This window comes from Cupressus sempervirens, chromosome 4 (assembly GCF_028749045.1).
Source record: "Cupressus sempervirens isolate cs-2001-9-10 chromosome 4, ASM2874904v1, whole genome shotgun sequence".
In the NCBI taxonomy this organism is placed as follows: domain Eukaryota; kingdom Viridiplantae; phylum Streptophyta; class Pinopsida; order Cupressales; family Cupressaceae; genus Cupressus; species Cupressus sempervirens.
Window position 1 is genome coordinate 460530150 of NC_143121.1, and position 23764 is coordinate 460553913.

Genomic DNA, 23764 nt, shown 5'->3' on the forward strand with positions numbered 1-23764 from the left:
GTGAATGCTATTCTGTATTTTGTGTTAAGGTTACTAGTGGAGATCTTTGTAGTTTCCTAGGGATGGTTTCACAACTTGAACTTTAGGTAGGTAGTTACACTCTCACAGCAGATTTTTATGTGATTGAGTTAGGTGAGATGGATGCTATTTTTGGGTCTGTAGCGGCTTCAAGCTCTTGGTAGATACACTATTGATCATGATCAAAAACAGATCGAGTTAATGAGAGGAGATTAACAGGTCATTCTTAGAGCTATGATTGATAGGGGTCCCATGATCGTTTCAACTCATAGGATGGTCTCCATCTTGAGACACGAGGATACAAAGTGGGCAACACATTTGTTTTATCTCCACTAAGTCTTTTTTGGATTTAGGACAACAACATCATATTGATGTTTAATCAATGTTAGACAAGCACAAAGGAGCCTTTGGTGATATCCCTTTTGGTATACCTCTTGACCATGGATTTGAGCATGTGATAGAGCTGGAAGAGGGTGCGAAGCTAGTTACTATGACACCATACCATCACCCTAGGCACTATGAGGAGATATAGAGGACCATTCGAGAGTTGCTTGACATGGGGCACATCAGATTGAGCCTAAGCCCATTTGCTTCATCCATGGTTTTGGTAAAGAAAAAGGATGGGACTCTATATATGTGCATAGATTACAGAGTGCTGAATATGAGGACATTTAAGAACAAGTATCCTATACTTGTGTAGTTGAGTTGTTGGATGAGTTACATGGGGTTGTCTACTTTTCAAAGATTGATCTTTTTTCTAGGTATCATCAGATTAAGGTTTGTGAGGAGGATGTACATAAGACAACATTTGGATGCCACTACTAACACCAAGAGTTTTTGATGATGCTTTTTGGACTCACCAATGCACCTGCTACATTCCAGTCATGCATTGACCATATATTTAATAAGTAGTTGTGTAAGTTTGTACTAGTGTTCTTTGATGAGATTTTGATTTCAACAAGACATGGGAGGAACATTTGCAACATCTGGATGAGATTCTAAGTATCATGGAGCGACACTCACTATTCGCTAAAGAATCCAAAAGTGAGTTTGGTTTGACAAAGATTTTGTACTTGGGGCATATGATTGGTGCTAATGGGGTTAAGGTTCATTAGGAAAAGATACAAGCTATACTAGACTGGCTGCCGCCAAAGAATGTTTTAGATTTGAGAGGATTCCTTGGATTGTGTTCCTATTATAGGAGGTTATTGAAGGGGCTCTCCTAGCTTGCGGCACCACTTACTGATCTTACAAAGGTGGGGGTCTCAGGTGGTCCATAGATATGGAGGTGATATTTGATAAGGTCAAGAGAGTGATGAGTATGTGCCTTGTACTAGCACTACTAGATTTCACTAGACCATTCATCTTGGAGTGTGATGCTTCAGGTGATGGGATTGGCACGATACTTATGCTGGATAAACATCCTACTGCATATGAGAGCAGGAAATTGAAAGATCATTGGAAGTTGTATTCCACATATGATAGGGAAATGCTAGCTATCATGCATGCTCTAGCTAAATTCAAGCAATATTTGCAGGGTAGACGTTTTCTAGTGAGGACTGATCATAACAGCTTGTGTTTTTTCTTGGCATAGAAGGAGCTGAATGAAAGACAACAAAAGTGGATCAACAACATCCAAGCTTACGAATTTGACATTGAGAACATCAAGGGAAAGAACAACGTAGTTGTAGATGCATTATTCGTAAGACCAGCTAGTGCCTCTCGTTGTGCTATGTCAGAGATTTTAGTTGATTGGAAGTCCCAATTGTTAGTCGAGTATTTCGAAAATATCTTCACTTGTGAGGTTATGGATGGGCGGTGTAGGGTAATAGATGATATCATTTACTGCAAGAACATAATTTACTTGGTCCTTGAATTCAAATTTAAGGAGCATATTATGCATGCTATTCATGATAGCCCCACAACAGGCCATTTTGGGTACTTTAAGACCTACAAGAAGATGTGAAAGAGATTCATTTGGAAGGGCCTTAAGAGTGACATCCTCCGTCATGTCAAGTAGTGCTTGTCCTGTCAGGAGAACAAGTCAGTGCACGTGCATCCCATTGGTTTATCATAGCCCCTACTGATTCGTAAACACAAGTGGGAAAGTATAGCCATGGATTTCATCACAGGGCTTTTGAAAGTATAGGGTAAAGACAATATTTTTGTGGTCGTAGACAGATTGACGAAGGATGCTCATTTTTTGCCATGGCAATTGATTAGAAAGCCTCACAGGTGGTAGCGTTATTCTTTAAGGAGGTTTTTAGATGACATGGTCTACTCGAGACCATTGTTAGTGAGAGGTACAATAAATTTCTCGGCATATTCTGGAAGGATTTATTCAGACTCGTGGGTACATAGTTAACCCCTAGCACTAGTTACCATCCTCAGATGGATGGACAGACAAAGATAGTGAATAAATGGGTAGAAGGGTACCTCCTCAATTATGTCTTTGGACAGCAGCGAGTGTGGCTCAGACGGCTTTTCTTGGGTGAGTACTGCTACAACTCTACCTATCATGTGTCTATAGGCATGTCTCCCTTTAAGTTGGTATATGGTCACAACCCATTATCCTATACAAATTTGGCCTTGGCAGATAGTAGGGTTCCTTTGGCAAAGGTTGGCTACAGGAACATCAAGATATCCTCAAAACTCTCAAAGAAAATTTATAGCGAGCTCAGAATCAGCAAAAAATTTATGTTGATTGACACTGGATGGAGAGGACTTTCAGGAGGGATATATGGTATTCTTACATCTTCAACCTTACAAGCAAATCTCATTGAAGAAGAGTGGGAAGGATAAGCTTAAGCCTAGATTATACTGATAATACTGGGTAACTAGAATGATTGGGGACATGGCCTATGAATTGGAATTACTAGAGGGCACTAGAATCCATAATGTTTTTCTCATCTCATGCCTCAAGAAGGCACTTGGACAACATATCACGAGCTCACCAGGTCTGCCTTCATTAAATGAAGAAGGGAACTTGGAGTTGATTCTTGCAGAAGTGATTAAGGAGTGAGAAAAACAATTAACGAACAAAACTATCAAAGAATTTTTATTGCGATGGGAGGGCCTATCCATTGAGGATGCATCCTGGGAAGGTGATCACATTTTGCAACACCGGACACTTCGATTGCTTGGGGGCAAGCAATCCCAGGAAGGGAGGACTATCATGTCCCTTAACCCAACCTGGCATATTTTGGCGACTCCTTGCCTATTAGATGTCCAGATAGACATCACATGAGCACGTTAAGGGATGACGTGGGAGCCTAGAAATACACTTGCTAGAGTTACTTATAGTGGGCTCCAGATGTTTGTGCCTTGCTGAGCTAGATTCACCATTGCTTGTTTGGCTATCGAGTTAACTTGTGGGGCGTGACAATATTCGGTTGCTCAAAATTTTGTAACTCCTTTCTGTCAGTATTTGCGTTGGCTTCCTACACGTTCATGCTCTTGTAACAGGTGCTGCTCTTACCATGAACACTGGTTTATGATGGGAAAAATGAAGGAAAGGGGGCATGAAACAATTAGCTGCAAACTCCGAACAAGGTAACATTCTGAAGGACAAAATCCCTTTTGCGTTTTGAGATAAGACGACACCCCTATCTTTTAAATCAATATTACAATAGTTTGTAAGGGTTGTGATATGATCTCATCGTGCTGGCCTGAGTATCATTATGGAAGGAGCATTGGCGGGAGAAGCAGTTGCCAACCAATCCCGACATCCAAACACAAGTCGACCCATTAAGAATGTGATGTTCATTACTAAAGTCACTCACAAGACTGTCCTATGCTTGAGCCTTTGTTATCTGCTATATGTATTGTTATTGGTGAAGGTCTGTTGCTAGAGTCGATCTTCACTTGGCATTGGCAAATGATCATTCCATATTGGGCTTTTGATCGGGTGTAAGTCAATTCATATTGATGTTCTTTGTTTAATTCAATATGATTTTTGTAGTCTGATACTCGCTCTTGCTAGCAAGACCATTGATGGTTGTCATCCAATATTGTCTGCAAATTAAACTAATTTAAATCCTAAAGGACATCTACAATTTTTTTGTATAGCAATCACAATATTCAGTCTATTGATTGCTGAGTGTGATAATTGAGGTTGTTATACTAGTTTTTCTTTATATAATGTTATTTGGCATTCGGGTTCTTGCAAACAATTTTTGGATGTGAATTCTTAGGTTAGCAGTTTGAATTGTGTTGATTAATCTTATTTTATTTACTCATAAAACTTTGACTGGTAAGCAATTTACATAGCCTTCAGATTTGATAGAAAATCCTGAGCAAGGTCATAGCATGCTCCCAAATTAGGTTTCTTAGGAATTGAAGCATAATAGAATTTCTTGCCTTCAACCAAACAAATTTTGATTGTAGTACAATTCTCACTCTTAGGACTCTCTATCAAAGTTAACAATAATTGTCTCATACCATCTGCTAATATAGTATGCCTATTCCTTCTTCCATCATGCAATTCTTTCCTATCATATTGCCATGGTCTACTAAACAAGATATGACACACATTCATCGACATAATATCACAAAGAACTTTAGGATGATAAGATCCAATTTTCAATTTCACAATACATTTTTCACTAACCCAAACCTTATGATAATCCTTAATTCATGCGATCTGAGAGGGTTTTAGATGCCTTAACCTTGGCAACTACAACTTGTTCACATATTCCTCTGTGGCTAGGTTATCTGAACTTCCACTATCAATGATTACTTTGCAACAATTTCTTCAACTTTGCATCTTTTCTTGAACAAACTCTTTCTCATCACTGGTTCCTAATCTACATCTTTATGACATAGGGCTCTTCTGAACATTAGGGCTTCTCCATCCTTCAGTTGGTTGATAGATTCAGTTGATTCCTCTTCCACATATGTATTTCTGTTGTTGCTTCCGAACTTCTTACTTGAACTTCCTTGGCTACTTTCCAAAGCTCGTTTACCTTCTTTTGCATGTTTGAAACAAGTTCCTTTTAACAACCTTTTGTCATTGCTTCTGTAACTACTTGATCGATTCCCTCTCGGGTAACTTCTTCCATTTCCTCTGTATGAACTTTCCTCCTTGTATTATGTTTTGTCGTTATTTGGATCAGATCTACCTCCTCTATAGTAAATGATCTACCTCTTTGAAATCTCTCACCTCTTCCTCTCTGTGCATGCTCTTGTCTTTTCTTCAACTTCTCTTCTGCCTTCAGGGAAAATTAGCAATCTTCCTTAATACTATGCATTTTTCCAAACTGATCTTATCTTGAATAGATGTCTACAAACCATTCACATACCTTGCAACCCCTTTGACATCATCATCAATATGCACATAATTGATGCCCAACTTGTAGAATTCCTTAGTATACTCTGTCACACTAGTCTCCTTTTGCTTCAAGCTGTGCATTTTCCTTAACAAATTTATGTGATAATCTTTTGGTAAGAATTTTCCTCTAACTTACTTACCATCCTATTTCACACTTGATTTTCTCCTTTCTTGTCCTTTTTCTATCCATCTGTAGATGTTCACACCATAAGGATGCATGTTTGTTCAACTTGGTACTGACATATTTCACCTTCTTGTCAACATTGGTACTTTCATACTCAAAGTACTTCTCCATCTTAGTGATCTAATCAATCAATTCATCTAAGTCTAACCTGCCATTGTAATCAGGTGGATTGAATTGAGATTTTGCATTCACTCTGGTTAGGGCTTTAAGAAATCTTCCATTTCCCTATTCAAGTATAGGTTCTTCTCCTTCAATAACGACTCACTCAGCTTCATCTTCACTTAGATCTTCATTATACCTCTTCTTTGGGTAGTCATCACAACTTTAAGTCTGGATACAATCTATCTCAATATGTCCATCATGGATGGGTCTACTTCTCTCCTTCCATGAACCATCCTTGTGCAAGTCCTCTGCAATTGCGGGTCATATCTCAACTCTATCACCCCACAACAAATCATCTAGAGCTTTGCAATTTCTGAAAATAACAATTCAACCTTCGCAATGAAGATAACTTTTAGTCTGATACCACTTGACGTAGTCACGGTCAGAGATACTTCAAAGAGATCTGTGCAGGCATGGAGCTAGAGTGACAAAACAAAAGTAACAAGGAAAGTGAGAGAAACCAAGCAAGAACAACCTTCAATTATCTAAGAGTCAATTACAATTGATCTACAACTTGTAGTTATACATGCCAGGCAAACAGGCTTGACTACATTAAGAAACCTTTAGTCAAAGACCTACTGCAAGCTTTACAACTTCTAACTACCTACAACTACCTAGGGAGATCCATTACAACGCCAAGTGTGGAGCTAGATTTTCACAACAAAAGTAATAAGAAAAATGAGAGAAACCAAGCAAGAACAACCTTTAATTATCTAAGAATCAATTACAATTGGTCTACTACTTGCAGTTATACATGCCAGGCAAACAGGCTTGATTACATTAAGAAACCTTCACTCAAAGACCTACTGCAAGCTTTACAACTTCTACCTACCTACAACTACCTAGGGAGATCCATTACAATGCCTTGTAAAGACTTCACGACTCGTAGGTCGGCTAAGAAAGGATATTATTCTCCAATAAAGGAAAGCGAATTACAAGTATAGGATAGGACCAAAATTACATAGAACTCTTTATATAAGCTGTGTTTTTGTGATCCAAGAAATAAGTCCTCACGCGATTGAAGAACATGGAGATACGTGCCAACTGGCATCACCAATCGGGAAATAGGATCACAAGATCGAGAATCACACAAGTTGAGAAACTGTCATGAACGATAACAACCTGATAAGAATCTAGCATAACTCTAGAAGATCTAAGGACTTAGTCTAGAACAAATCTGAGCCGCACAATCCAAAGCATGCAGATTTAAAGAATCTACCCGAGAATCACTAAACAGGAACAAACAAGAAACAAAAGAATGAACATGTTTTTGGTTGATGCAGATTGCCAAGAACCTAAGATGCTCCTACATCAAGGAATGATTTGAAATGAACTTAGAACTTTGATGCCTATTTATAAGTTTTTAGTGAGTGCTTGGTGTTGTTGGAGCCTATAGAACACTAGGATTATGGTTTGTGGCACATAAAACACTTTTTTGATTTTTTTTAAAATATTGACTTTTCCCTTTTCCTGCCATGGATGATTCCTAGATGTCGTGAGGATGGTTTGGAAATTCCTTGGAATCCCCTAGACCTCTAAGAGCCCCCAAGCCATCTTCAAACTAGGGGCTGTTTTGAATTTGCCCCCTTCTTGAGGGACACATCTTGGAAATGTTTAGCTTATCACCCTAAGAATCATTGGATGCCATTCGATATCTAGGTTTGACTTGAGATTCTTTATATTCATTGATGTCTCACACACTTGTCGAGCAATGTAAATAGCACCGTCTCAACACTTATTTTACTTAGAACGCTGGGAAGAGTTCCCCTACAAATTTTCTTGTCTTAAATTCTGCAACACTAGCTTAAAATGTTTTTCTGTTTATTCAAATATCTGGATCATACCCCTCTGCCATCCATAAATGCCTATACAAACTGATCCAATAGTTCCGAATCATACTATTCATAAGGCTTATGAAGGAAAAATGGAGCATTTGACAGCTCATAATAATGCAGCACTATGCTTTCATGTTGCCCTTCTAAAAATATTTTTGTGTGCACCATCTTCCTTAATTCTGAATTGATGATATGTAGATCTTAAATTAATCGTAGAAGTCAAGAACTCCTTACATTTGGTCAAAAGTGTCCTCACTATGGGACTGTTGTCTTTATTTAGAAATCTAAAATTAACAGACAATCTTAGTGGGCCAACGTTATTTAAAAAATGGGTCAGTGCTCCTGAAGGATGCACATTGGTTCTAATCAAGGAATTCTCTCACAATTCTTTAAGATGCATTTTTAGCTCTTGCAGAATGACTGCATTTATTCAATAGGGAGCTCTTGGTATAGGTGCTGATCTTGGCGCAATTTCACTAGTGGAATGAAATTCTGTTTTCGGGGGCACAACTGAACGTTCTTCAGGACATATGTCTTTCTACACCTGTAATAATGGGTTGTTTCTTATTTAGCAACATGTCCTCATTCAGGTGTTAAGATTGTATAAGGGATACCACTTTTTAACAACTTCAGTTTGCTGCAAATTATAAATATTTTTCATTTCCTCTTTATCTTTGGACACCTTGAAAAGGTAACTGTTATCCCATAGTCATCAAGACATTGTATCCTCTTGGCTGCATAGTCTTTTTGGGTTTTATGCTGCGGCTGTTGATCCATTCCAATCATAGCATCTTTGAATCCTAAAGGCTCCACCAACAATTTCATTCTAGTTGTGATTGTTTATGGGTCAGCCTATAGTTGTTCTACCCCTTGAGAGATTGCCTTCCTCCTGGGCTGAACTCCAACACTCCTTTTGTTTTGTTTTCTTGTATGGAATTCAATTTGCTTAACTTTTTTAGGTAATATAAAACAATGTTTTTGCCCCTGAATCAACTTAAATACCATGCCACACAGGGATGCATTTCCTGTCCCCAAGGGACAGGTTCCCATCCATGAAACATTTTGGGGATGTTGGGATGAAAAGGAAACATCCCCCACCCGTTCCCGATTTCAAAAAACTGCAAGAAACGATAGGAAGCATCTCCTAACATTTATCATTCCCGAAATGCCTAGGGGACACCCAATATGTCCCCTATCTGTCCCCAAAATGAAAAAAGTGTCCCCTATCCGTTCAGATGATTGTTGGCATAAAAAATAACACCTTTTTTAAAATTCTTTTTGCCAAAGCGGCAATGTGGGGCACACACAAGGTTTGAATTCGTATATGTGGATGATAAAATTCAAATGATGTTTGGCATGGGAAAAACATCGGCAATAAAATTCCTGATTAAATATGTTTAAAAATTTATTTTAAAAATTAATAAATAAAAAACATTTTAATATTTATATTTTAAATAATAAATATTAGAATATATTAAAATTATAAATCTAATATTTAATTTAAATTTTTTAATAGTCATCATAATAAATATATTAAGTTTTATGTAGTAAATAAAAATATGTTAAATTTTATGTTGTTATACTTCCTTTATATTTAGACTTGCTTAAGTCATTGTTTTCATTACTTTGTGCTCCACTGGTAATATGGTTCCAAGAATCAGTTACTTTCAATCTTAAATCACAGACCAGACTTTTTAGTTCAATTGCTTGACAAAATGTTCAGAGAAAGTTAATGGTAAACCTGAAAGCTATCTTCATGCTAAATGTTTGATCAAATGCCTAGATCATGAATTTGTGATTTGTGTTGGAACTTGGAAGTTTGCATCAAATCTTGTAAGGGATATTACAATCTTATAAAGGCATAACTCATCTTGAACAAGTTCACGAATGGGCATTTGGTGAGTTCCATTACGAGCATTGGGAGAATTCTAGATAGAGATTCAGCAGGATTTTAGACCAGGATTTCATATTTATTTTGTAATAGTCTTTGACAGACATACAAGAATCGGTGTCCTTAATGTTCGAATAAACTATAAGATGGATCTAATATGAGGGTTTTCAGAGACATCCAATTATTAATTGTGCCCTGTAAATATTATCACATCAATTTAGTATTAATTTCTGTGAGATTTCTATTGATATTTTTCCCTACATCATAGAGATTTAGTAAGATTTTGGAAACAAGCTTTCAAGTGTAATTGTGATTGATAGAGATAAGAAATAGCTCTCGTTGATGATCAAACAAAGTAACATAAATGTAATAGAATAAGTCCACTTTCACTGACATCTAATGAATTGATTCATACTTCACCATTTAGAATCTTAGCTATGAATTAATGTGGCAAGTTCTGACTTTGGAAAACATATGGATGCCAATAAACAAACTGGTAATAGAGCAGAAAGAACATGAAGGTTTAAGCTATATAATCATACTAGAAATACTTTTTGGATGGATGGAACCAAGTAGCTATTTTTTTCTAAATATATGCACATTTTTCTCTGTTTTCCAATACTAAACTACTACTCTTTTCTTACAGATGAGGTGTTTTCGGCGGTGGATGCAAATGCAGTTGATGTTCATCAAAGGTATTAATCTATTTGATTGTATTTTCTGTAAGGATTCTAGGAGAGATATGAGTTATTACATGTAAAGTTTGACAGTTGCCAAGCAATACTAAATCCTGTGTTTCCTGACATTTGAATCACTTTATCTGATCTTTAAGAATTTCAATTTTTTATTCCTGGTATTATTTTTGACATCTGTATTTTATGATACTTCACTTGGTGGCATCCCCAATTGTCACTCATACTGTTGCGAGTGGCAAATTGATTGCACGAGATAGCTCTGTTGTGGAAACACCTGTTCCACAAATGTATTTGTATCTTAATTTACAATAAAACTTAAAACCCCAACAGCTTATTTCTCTAGTTAGAAACCTATTTCTCTATGATTTCTTAACTAGTCATTCACAAATATCTTTCCTTAATGCATCCACTGATCTTAAAACCATGTTCTTAGATCTGCAATCCACAAATCGTCCCTTTGTTGAGGAGGCCACTGTCTTCTCATTTGCCTTCTCCATTCCAACTAGTCCAAATTTAAGATATATAATATTCAACTTGTCAATGACTTATAAATACAATGAAGTAAACAACATAACCATCAAGTTGGAAAATATCTACCTCAAATCGAAGTTTGCTACAGGCTCTGGTTTTAAATGAACTTTCGTAGTAGAAACACATTGAATTGGTTACCATTGTTCAAGATCATCTTTAAGTGGCACTAAATAAATTCATGGTTTGATATTCACATTCTAGTGACTTGTGTAACGCCCGCTAGGGAATCCAAAAGAAATTAAACTAAAGTTCGCTAAGTTTGCCAAACTTTTTTTTTTGAAAGATAAACAACAACAGATATAATATAGTGGAAGCAATAATAACAAGAGATAAAATAGCGGAAGCAATAACTCACATACATACAACCATCATAAACAGATTACATCTCTTAAGGGTCCCATGACGTTGAATCACATTTAAGTTTAATTAATAGTAAAACCAATATATAACACATCCACATTAAAGAATAACTACAAGTACTAATCCATTTAAATAATATACAATTATCTCGAATGCCACTTGGCAATAATCAGAATGCACAATTATCCATTGTACAGGATAGAGGGTATGCAAGGCTGAAAGAATATACATCATAAAATAGATTACATCATCTCTTAAGATCCATGAAATAAAATACAATACATTAGGTATAACCATCCATCATAGTACACAAGAACAAAATGAAAGGAAATACAGAATAGGGAACTCCAACCACGACATCGAACTATTGGATCTCAATGGTAAAAGTAAAAGCACTACCATCCAACCTCGTGGAACCTAAATGGTCCACTCCCACCGCGCTGAGGAGATAGTCTTGAGTCCCAAACAGGATAACAATCCCAAAAGTCAAAGTCAACATCTAGGTCAAGGAAAGCCTAAAAGCAATTTAACTCAAGGTACCATGACACAAATGATATCTAAACCCAAAGACAAACAAAGACACGTAGGAAATCTACTATGTAAGTGGGCAAGTGTCATTGCATGAGTCAACTCTAAGGTTACCTTGGCAGCCTCACTAGACTTCGGCCCCCTAGTGACTCTATGCGGCACTAGTATCCTTTCGTACTGACAAGGCATACTAACGAAGCAAGGTTGCAACCAAGCATCCTCTCTACTCCCATCCTAGCCTGTACTAGCACTCGAGGCATGGGCGAAGAAAAAAAAGGCCTCTTATTAATTCATTTTAATCTCATTTAATGAAATGTTATCACTTATTAACATAATCTACAATGGGTTACCCAGGCAGCCTCTTTAAGGCTCCGGTCTCCATTGCAAGCCACTTCCCAACATGACATACAAATAACCTACCCTAAGCTTAGTAAAAAGAAGAAGGTTTTATACGACCATAAATCACACATCAGTTCTTAAACAAGCAACTAGAAAACACTGAAATATCACCAATTGAAAATCACAGATTTCACCAATACAATCATCCTAACAGGACTGATCCAAAATCAAATACACATATACCAAACCATGACATATACGACATCACCAAAACAAATAACTCCCGGCCTCTGGTAGACATCTTGAAACTGGTCAACACTCTAAGTCAACTCCAAACCCAACACAAGAAAACATACAACTAACAGTGTAGTTTCATATTTTTGTTTGGTTTTGAAAACATATAGTTTTGGTTTAACAGTAAGATTCAAGTTTACATTTCGTTGTAAGTTTTCGACTTGATAAAGTTTTACAAATTTCCTGTATATACTGAACCCTTTTTAAAAAAAATTCAATCTACAATCACCACTAACTTCTCCAAATAATATTGCCTCCATTAAACATTATAAAATAATTTAAATAATAATAAGTAAATTATTATAATAATAATTATTGATTTATTATAAAATACTACAATTATTAATAACCATAATTATCAAATAATAATATAATAACAACTTAATGTAAACATTTTGATAACATTTAATATTAATTAAAATAATTAATAATGATAATCCTAAAACTAAATTAAATTAAATTAACAAAAACTATATTAATAACATTTATTAACATTTATTAAAAATTTAATAAAACTAAAAAAAACTTAATATCTAACAAAAACGTTTATCAAGGCCCGTCGGCTTGCATGTCTACGGACGCCGCGATTGTAACAGAGTAGATGTAGCAGTACCTGCTGCGTGCACAACAACTCTGTTGCCGGTTGCCATAGGTAAGGAAAAAGGTGAGTGGGTGGGTTGGTGGCCCCGCCCACCAAATTAATATTTAAATTTTTTTTTGTTTATAAAACCAAACCAACTCGCCCCCCTTCCCCCCCTTTCCCCCCTTCAGATTAATTTTTTATTTATTTATAAAAATTGTAAAATTAAAAGTGATAGGGAAGACCTGGATAAACCATCAAATTTTGCATTTTATAAATCGATTTCTTTCCCAAAACCCTACCTAATTAAAATACCATTCTATTAAATTAACAGAACAAGGGTTTCTAAATTCTTAGTTCTCATATACAGATAATCTTAGAATGAAAAACAATTAAAATTTATGCCAAGGGTTTCAATTTAATTAATTCGTTCACAGACATATTCAAGAGCAAAGAACAATAAATTTCAACACAAGGGTTTCAACCAAATTTAAAACTTTGAAAACAAATTTATCTAGACACGAAGAAGACAGGAATTCAAAGAACGAAAAACTACTATGCAAATAATCCACAAGATTCTACCTGAATCTGATGCTAATACAACAAATGCACGGAGCACGCAAGCAATCCCCTTTCTTCTGAAACCCTCCTCGAAAAATTGCTCTTCCAAAACCCGGTTATTGAGAAATGAACTCTAAATCTCTAATGAAGATTTTTTCCCCAATTTAGGGTTTCAATCGTGCAATCATGCAAAAACCCTTTATCTTTTATTATTTTATTATATTTTAATTCTCATGTGCAACTTTTTTGCAAATTAATTAAAATATTTTTATTAAATTAATTTCTTTCTTCTCTTTAATTCACTCTCGAGATGTTTTAATATAATATTTATTAATTTAACTAATAATTTTATTTAGAGTTTATTATTAAAATGAAACTCCTAAATAAATTATTATTAAATTAAATAAATATAAATTCGCCAAAATCATAACTTTAATAAAATCTTTTAAATTTAATTCATTTATTTAATTAATTTATCAATTAATTAAATATAATTAAATATTGAATTTTTTAAATAAAATTTTCATTATCTTTTGCTATGATTTAATTACAACTGAAAATCACACCAGACCCACAAAACTAAAAATGACAACTCAACTGAAGACAAATAACATAATCAAAGTCTAGGGTCAAAATCATGAATTCTCGTGACTTGACGAATTCAGAAGGGTAAACAACGTAGATGCTTGTCCTACTTTCTAGGACAATTGGCTTAAGGTTAGGATTCGGACTCAAGAATTATCTTCCCATTTATACCATTGAGATACTATGATAGGGTACGCTCATCCTGGCAATTCAGGGAAGTCGATACTCGATACCTGCAATCTGCATAAAATCCATGCATGTACATACTCATATATTCTAAACTAAATAGGCAATGGCGGGGAGTGGTGCATCGTGTAGATCCTGACTGGCAGGTGACTATGACTCCCTTCGTCAACCACATTAGGAACACCAATCATAAAGTAAAACATACACGTACACCATACACATGCAAGTATGGGGTAAGTATCCATAAAACTGCATATAAATCATTCATCTAATTAATATCATGGAATAACTGAAATCGATGTATGAACATACATATATCATCATAGAAATAATCCTGAACACATGAAATAACTTAGTAACTCATCACATATATAAACTGAGTATGAAATACATCTAATCAAACCTGGTAACCAAGTACCGCTAATCATAAAATATAATCATAAAGCAGGCCTAAAAGATTCCGACAATATGACAAGAAAAGTCAACTAGGGGTAGGCATTACAACTTGAGTACATTAGATTTGAAGTTCATATATATCTTGTGTAATTGCAGCAAAGGTTATTAGAACTGAACACCTTCATGATATCAAAGGTGCTTGTGTGCTGCAGTTTAGATTTAGTATGTCTATATTGCTTCATATTCTCAACTTTATTAACCTAATCAGTCATTGATGCAGTTTGCAATGCATTTACATCTTAAATCTTATTTTTATGTTTCCTGATGCAGGTTGAAAATGATATCCATTTAATTAAATTCCTATTTTTTAAACAACGTTTCCCGAATTGGCTTTTACATCAGTTTGATGTTTAACATTTGAGGCATTGCCACATTTAGATTATGCTATCCTAGTAGATGTGAACAATTTTAGTGGAGGTTTTGTTAGTTAACAAAATTTGATTCTTTTTACAGTCATCTTTCTATCATGTGACTTATAGCTTCTTTCAGAAGGGATTGTTTGCAATTTTGTATAGTTAAAGCATTACAATGTTGGATCTGATAAATATTACATTAAAGTATTGAACTTATTTTTCTTATTTTTAGAATTTTCTGCAAAACCTTGAAATTGTATGGAAACAAATAATGGTGATACCTTTTAGTCTTATGCAAGTTGCCCAAATTTCGGAATAGATTTATTCCCTTCCCAGTTAGAAACTATTAATCAATTGTCGAAAGAGTGAATCTAGGAGCAGGAATCTGTGGACCAAGTGTAATACATGGAGGAGAAATACTTTGAGTGACAGTTGGAAATTATGTAGTATCCTCAATAAATGGTTCCTTCCATGGGAGATATCATGTCATCGGATGCTCTCTATACGAGGTAGGGGTTTCTGTCAATTGGAGATATCATTCATTAAAGACTTAAGGGAAGAGGCATTCTATTTGGATCTCACCATTTTGTTATTTTAATTAAGCTTCTAATGACACAAATAATTAGATTTTGAAACGTGGAGATGTGGTATGGGCAGCCTGGCATTCGATTTCTTCTTACACTTTTATTGATAGTGGTGGGCAGTGTCATTGATAGTGGTGGGCAGTGTCATTGTAATGGTCTGCTGTTATGTGTCTGATATTACCCTTTCTTGAGTGTTTCAGCTTATGGGAGTTCTGTGTAAACAGTTTGCATATAACCTTCACACTGAGTTCTGACTTATTTTTTATGACTTAGCAACGACTTGATTAGAAATGAGAAAATAAGTTTAATCATGCAAAACACAATAAAATCTGAATACAACTTCCCAGGGTTCTGCAAACACATAAGATATTGCTTCAGAACTCATTAAAATCTAATATTTATTCTCAGAATTCATGTAACAGTAAATAAAATGACATTTGCAGACGTGGCATAAATAAGATCACCATATTTAGATTTTTCCAGGCTGCTAAATGGTTGCCAGCAGCTCTGGAAAAATAGTCCGAGCTTCACGTTTTTTGCCCAGCTAACCCCCTTTTTTAGGGCGTCTGGCTTTCCTATCCCAGCTCTTTTCTCTCTGACCGAAGAGCTCACCTTTTTTCTGAAATGAGGTGCAGTTCTGTGTGAGGTCCATGTTTGGCATCTACAGTTTACTAGCGTCTACCTGAAGCTTCCTTCTTGCAAGTCTACCCAACGTCATTCTGGGGAATAAATGGCTACTCATCAAAACAAGTTTGCAATACAGATCATGCTCTAGTATTGAGGGCTCGAACCAGCACCATAACCCATGATTGCAGCTTGAAGGAAAGTCCTATCTCATGAATATCATCAAACTTCTTTCCAATCTACCTGACTGTCTAACTCCAACAGCGAGGAAGATGTTGGCAATGAGGGGAAATGTTCTCCAGAACCCCTTGATTTTCATCTCTGATAATAACAACAGCCATTCAGGTCACATCAGCATGTAGAAAATGAACCTGTCCGCATAACTGGCATTGCACATAAAGGTAGGATCCTATCGCATGACAGTAGCCTTTTACTGTAGCGCCTCTGTAGCAACAAGAATAAGCATTTGATCTCCCAGGCCTGGTCTTTCATAGGTGTAAGAGATGTAACTAATGAGGGTTTCCGTCCTCAAAAGCCAGAAGATCTCCAGGATTACTCCAGAAAAACAAATCTCAAGAAACACCAAATTCCCAGATGGCCTTTCAGTGATGAAAGCTCTTATTTATAACTTCAATTAGCCACCCTTTCCAAGGCACCATCTGCATGGGGTGAAAGAAAGATATAATAAAAGTATTAATATCCCTTATGTCTCCTTTTTTGAAAGGGACTTTTTTTTTATTCATAATTTCCAACTAGTTCCAACATAAATCTAAATATTGAAATATAACTTGGGAACTTTTAACTTAATCACCCGATTAATTAAAGGCTTATTAAAATAGCATCCTAATGACGAATAATGATCTCCCAAATAGTGACATCATTAAATGCATCAAATATTTCCTCTCTATGAGCCAATATTGACTTACTAAAAATACTAAATATCTGGAAACCTTGTCAAAACGCCTCTGATTGGCCTGAAACTGGAATTAGCTAGGCCAGTTAACCTCAAGATCCCTTCTAAATCCTGGTTAGCCTTATTGACCAAGACAAAACAGGCTAACGTCACATCGTCTGATGTCAGGCTAAAAATGGGGACATTACAGTCATATTAATGCAGCTCAAATTTCTGTGTCCTACCAGACAGTGAGAAATTGCAGCTTTCCTGGTTGATCAGATACACAACAAAAATCTAGACACACAAATGACATTCACAACAAAATGTGGAATTACTGGTGCTAAAATCAGTTTGGGAATTGGTTCGAGTCAACCAAAACATACACTAACCAACTGGTTATTTTCACAAATTATTCCCTTGTATAACGACAAGCCAAAATTCCGGCTTTACACACTTCACGCTCCTATGCAGCTCACTTTGTTCCTTTACTCAATGCAAGTTCACCCCTTGTTCTTTCCTTCCAATCCTTGACCATTAGACAATGAATTCCCTTCTTGATTTGTGCCAGAGTCTTCCTTCCTCTGCTTGTTCTGAGCACTACTTTTCCAGCACTATGCTCTCCTTATTACTCACACAACCTCCTTCCCTTACTTACACAGCCCACTCTTTCCTTCTTCTTTCCTTTCTTTCTTGTGTACATTGATCCCTTGAAAACAGGAAAACCCTCTTCTTCCCCAGTTCTATTCAAAACTGCCTTCCCTCTTTCACTTATGCAGCCCTCCTTTTTTGGCAAAGCTGCTTTTCCCCCTTTTAGTAACCCAGATCTCTTTTGCAAAACCATCTATTCTCTCTTGTCTGCACAGCATCGGAACTCCAATGCCTGAGCTTCACGCTTGAGCCCATTTTGTCTTCTGGTGCCTTTTTCTTTTGTTCATTACTAACTTACATGGTTAAAAACGTTCTTTTTGGACTCATTATTGCTATGATGTCTTTGTTTAGAGCAGTTCTCCTCTCTTTAATTTTCAAACTGTCTGATTGTTATCCTCTTCGTGCAGATTCTTTAGTGGGTTGAGAGTTTACAAGAGTGAGGTAACGATGTTAAGTCTTCAATCAAATTGTGGAGGGTAATGTTACAACCAACCAGAGCAAAATTGAAAACACAAGCAACCCAAAATCTGTAATGCTCCACCAAGGCATTACTGAGAAGTTATTGGTAAATTATTTGATGTATTAACAAATGATTGAATAGATCATTATAAAGAATTTACAATAGCCAAAATTGAAAACACTAGCAACCCAAAATCTGTAATGCTCCACCAAGGCATTACTGAGAAGTTATTGGTAAATTATTTGACGTATTAACAAATGATTGAATAGATCATTATAAAGAATTTACAATAGGTACAAAATAGAATGTTTCTAATAAGAAACTAAAGAAGATCATAGAAATGATCTTATCTACCTAATAGACAAAAGATGACCATTAAAGTAATATATTAATATTCTAATACCCACCCTTAAAGGTCAATCTGTTCTACAACACTAAGCTGCACCCAGAATTTAGCAAACTTATTTGGACACGAGGTTCGGTGAGAATGTTTGTACTCTCATCCGCCCTTGGAACATACAGTAACTGAATTGTCTCGTCTTCAACCACTGCCGAGTGTAATAACAATGAATATCCACATGTTTGGTTCTTTCATGGAAGAATGGATTTTTGGCATGTTTGAGAACTTCCTGATTATTAGAGAGCAAGAGAGTCCGATCTACTTGAGCTAAGTGCATATCAGCAAGCATCTAATGAAGCCAAACTTCCTCACAAGATGCCTTAATAGCTCCTTGATACTCTACTTTTGTGGAGGAGAGTGAGACCGCATGCCGCGTTTTACTAGTCTAGAACATTGCACGAGATTCTAAACTAAACACATATCTTGAGGTTGATGTCTTACCATCTATTGAACTTGCCCAATTTGAATCTGTGAACCCACCAAGTTTGGAATCATGACTTCTAGTGTAAAGAAATCCATAATCAGAGGTGCCCTCTACATAACGCAACTCATGCTTTGTTGCTATCCAATGATCATCCTTGGGGGCTTTCATGAAGTGTGAAATGTAGCTCATTGCAAAATTGAGATTAGGTCTAATGGTAGTGAGATAGATGAGACTTCCACTAGTTGCTTGTAAGTGGTTTCATCAACAAGAGGAGAAATCATACTTGGCTGGCAACTTCAGTCTTTTCTCCATAGGCGTGGAAGCTAGTTTATAATTGTGCACTCAAAACCTGTCAAGCACGTTCTTGACATACTTAGACCAAGAAATAAAGATGCTTCCATTAGTCTTCCATACCTCAACACCTAAATGATAATGAAGAAGCGCCAAATCTATCATATCAAAATCCTTACACAGGTCTTGTTTGATTTCTCCTATCAAATGTGCTAAATTGCCAGTGATGATCAAGTCATCCATGTAGACAACAAGAAAGAGAAAATCATCACCAGAGCATTTGATATAAAGATTATTGTCAGAAGAATGACGTTGAAAACCATGAACAACCAAGTATTGATCAATCTTGATGTATCACATTCAAGGGACTTGTTTGAGTGCATTGAGTGCTTTTTGTCAGAAGGGCGACGTTGAAAACCATGAAAGACCATGCACTAATCAATCTTGATGTATGATAGTCAAGGGGCTTGTTTGAGTGCATAGAGTGTATTTTGAGGTCGATATACATGACAACCTTGAACTAGGAGGCTGCATCGTTTAGAATTCTTCTTGTAATGCACCTTGAGGATGGCACTTTTAGCATCCATATGATGAACTTTCCATCCAAACTGAGTTGTAATGGTAAGAAGAAGATGAATTGTATTCATCTTGGCAGTAGGGGCAAAAATCTCCTCATAGTCAGTGACCTCCTGTTGCATGAACCTTCAAAAACTAATCTGGCCTCGTATTTAGAGAAGCTATTATCTCCATAATACTTGACCTTATACACCCATTTGCAACTAATGGGCTTCTTTCCTAGAGGAAGATCAGAGAGAACCCATGTGTTGTTCTTCATAAGACATTGATATTTTGCATTCATAGCCTATTTCCACTTTGGAATCTCTTTTGCTTCTTTAAATGTATGAGGATCATAGATACTATGAAGGTTGGCCATGAGAGAAAAGTTAACTATATTTTGCTGTTTTGCCTTATTTCTAGAAGATATACCCTCAATGAGCTCATTGGGTCAAAGAGCACTGATGGTCTTAGCCCACCATTTACGTTGAGTAGATGCGCCAACATCATCAGATGGATGAGTAATAACCAGAGCTAGAGGAGGAAGAGGATTTGCGAGTGGAGGATTAACATCATTTAGAGGAAAGTTAGGTAGTATATCATGAAATATAAAATCTGCATCAACCCTTCAATTAGGTGAATTCAGTGGAAGATGAATACCCAAATGAGAAGCCTTCAAAGGCAGATCCTCAAAAGTCTTTTGAGACGAGGAAAACTGAAATGGTCCTCCTTCTTCATCAAAGACAACATCACGACTAGAGATAAGATGATCAGTGTCTACATCAATTAGTTAGTAATCCTTATGGTTGTCATTGTATCCTATAAACATGAGTTTCTAAGTCTTGGAATCCAACTTGGAGTCCTGAGCACCTAGAATCCCTACATATGCTAAAGAGCCAAAAAGTTGTAGGTGGATGATCCTAGGTTTCAACCTGTCTAGGCATCCTCAAGAGTCTTCCCCCTTAATTGCATGTGTGGGAGATTGATTAAGGAGATAGATTGCAGTAAACACTGCTTCTACCCAATATTTCTTTAGAACATTAATGTGTTCCATCATAGACTTGGCCATTTTTGTTGGGTGCGGTTGCGATGTTCTACAACATTGTTTTTTTGAGGGGCGAATGGTATGGTTAACTAACATCTTATGCCATGCGTATAATAAAAAGTGGAGAAACTAGTAGAACAAAACTCGCTCCCATTATGAGGCAAAAGAGATATAATAGAACAACCAAACTCTTTTTCTACTAAGACCTTAATTTTTTAAAATATAGTAAACAAATTTGATTTTTGTCTAAGAAAGTGAACCCACATTTTACATTTGAAATCATCAACAAAAGCAAGAAATACCTACACAGTAACATGAGTATTTATTGGACCACATACATCGGTGTGGACCGATTGTAGTACCTTAGACTCTCCATGAGTCACCATCCTTGAATGATGTCTTGGGTTGCTTTCTAGTTTGACAAGCTCCATAAATGTGCTGATTTTGAGTTTGAATTTCAGGTTGGCAAAATGCTAAATCATCTTGAACGAACTGAGTAAGATATTGAATGTCCAGGCGACCATATCGTTGATGTTAGAAACTGCTGATAGAAGATGATTTGGCTGCAAAGGCATCCTCAAGGGAACCACTTGTATCCACAAGTCTGTATAGAACACGATCCTCAATACCAACAACTACAGTAGTGCGTGTCGCATGATCAACAATCAAATACTTGTGGGTAGTGAATACCACATCAAGCTAAGGAGAATGTCGCATGACATTACTCATTGAGAGTAGGTTTTGTTCTGTGTCGGGAATGTAGCACACATTGAAGAAAATGTGGTATACTTTAATAGGCGAGTGAGCTTCTCCTAGTAACCATGTACTGTCAGATCTCCTTGCTTAAGATTCTGGAAGTCTAGCAACTTCTGATCATAGAAAGTTTGGGGTAGCCATCAATTTTTGAAAATAGAGACAAACCTATCCCAGGTGATTTCGGTAGTCTTAATATTTAATTCTATCTTGGTGTTTCCTCACAAAGTGTCTAATTCTTGTGAAAGATGATAAATTCCCTAGATGGCCTTGAATGTTTCAAAGAAACTCCTAATCTCAAAATACTGTTCCATTTCTATTAACTAGGCCTCAACAACTCACCAGACTTAGACACAAAAAGATTGCATTCAAACACCAACAACATTCAAATATCATTCAAGATGCTATTCGACCACCGACATTCAAACATCATTCCCCTTTGCTAGCGTTCAAATGCTAGTAAATTTAAGGTATTTTTGTTAGTTTATTAATAGTCATTAAGTTTTTTAAATGTATTTCTGTTAGCTTTTTAATTATTTTTCAATTTCTTATAATATTATCACATTTATTATTATATGAGATGCCAATATGAATACTACTATTAATATTTAATATTTCATAATCTAAACAAATACAAATGAAGCTTATATATTAAAGTTCAATATGTGATTGCGAATGCATTTTGATTTGCAATGTATGACTGAAAGTTGTTTGTTTTGCATTTTTACTAAATAAAATGATTTGTTTTGGTTTATTTTCTCAAATCTTTTCTCATTGTTGTAACTTGTTTTGTTTGTTTGTAGATTCTATCATGGCTGCAAGTGCTTCTGTTGCCAATAACCCCCACTTCAAATCGATAGATATTCCCCACTTTGGAAATATTTGTAAATGATTCAACCAATGCCAAGTGGAGGAAGTTATGTGTGGATTTGTAGCCACTGCAAAGAGGAATTTAGTAGCTCTTATAGTAGAATAAAAGCACATTTGTGCTTTATTCCTCTAAAAGCATCAAATTTTGTACTGGAAAGCCAAGAATAAACAAAGCACTACCTAAAACCTTCCTTCCAAATCACATCATAAACAAATACATTCAAGAACATGAGCAAGTAGAGGAAGCTGTTGGGAGGGCAAATTCATCACATCCGTCGGAAAGTTGTAGGCCTTCAAATAAAGGAAAAACATTATCTATTTCTTCAACTACCACTCCTAGCAAACCACCTTCAAAGGGCTGTCCATTCTTGCATCCTCCTCAACAACAAATTGTAAGTAAGAGAGCAGTGGGACCCTTGGAATCATCATTCCAAAATGAAGCTAGAGACATTGTTGATCAAGCCATTGTGAGATGTGTCTATGCAAATGGATTGCCATTTAATGTTGTTTGCTCACCGTATTGGCAATACATGGTGAGGGCAATTAGTGAGGCTCCAAATGGGTTCAAGGGCCCTGGTTATGAGAAGATACACACTACTTTATTAGATGGTGAAGTGGCCCGACTAGAGAATTCCGTGTTGCTCATCAAGGATCCATGGGTTGAAACATGTGTGACAATAGTATCAGATGGATGGAAAGATGCGAGGAACCAAACTTTGGTGAATGTTATTGAAGTGTCTACAAGAGGTGTAATGTTTCTGAAAGCTGTGTGTTGTGAAGTAGAGGTAAAGGGTGGTCCTTTCATTGCAAACATTCTCATCCAAGCTATCGAGCAAGTTGACCCTTAGAGTGTTGTTCAAGTAATAACCAAGAATGCGAAGAATTGTAGGGTTGCCGACTTATTGGTTGAGGAGCAGTTTGAACACATTTTTTGGACACCTTGTGCTGTGCACTTACTCAACCTTATGCTGCAAAAAATTGGCACTAAGGTTGAGTCGATAAAAAAACATGTATGAAGAGGCACAAGAGATCCAAATGTTTGTCACAAACCACCATATGACACAAGCCATATTCAGACAATTCTCGAAATTGGAGCTCTTGAAGGTAAGTTCGACTTGTTTAAAATTTAAATATGTTTTAGAAGTCTAGTCCCTTTAGTAAACTTTCTATGTTTTCAAATTTTTAATCTTTAATTGTTTTGATTTTAAAATAAGTTGTTGAGACCTGCTTTGGTTCCAACACAATTGTTTTGAGACGCCTTGTCAAGGTTAAAGATTCATTGTCTAGAATGGTAACTGGTGCTAATTGGAGCATATGGAGGCAATTTA

The 23764-nt window shown here is 36.1% G+C and overlaps 1 protein-coding gene across 2 annotated transcripts in view; it reads left to right on the forward strand.

Moving 5' to 3' along the window:
• The window catches only part of LOC149561970 (Vacuolar sorting protein 39), a 205308-nt gene that overhangs the window by 50042 nt on the left and 131502 nt on the right, over nucleotides 1-23764 (forward strand). For both annotated transcript variants that reach the window (XR_016363881.1, XM_089825494.1), the window contains exon 7: nucleotides 10066-10114. Coding sequence is in view for 1 of the 2 variants with exons in the window: in XM_089825494.1 (XP_089681620.1) it covers nucleotides 10066-10114 (49 nt within the window). In the remaining variant the exon portion in view is untranslated. The remainder of the gene's footprint in view (nucleotides 1-10065; nucleotides 10115-23764) is intronic.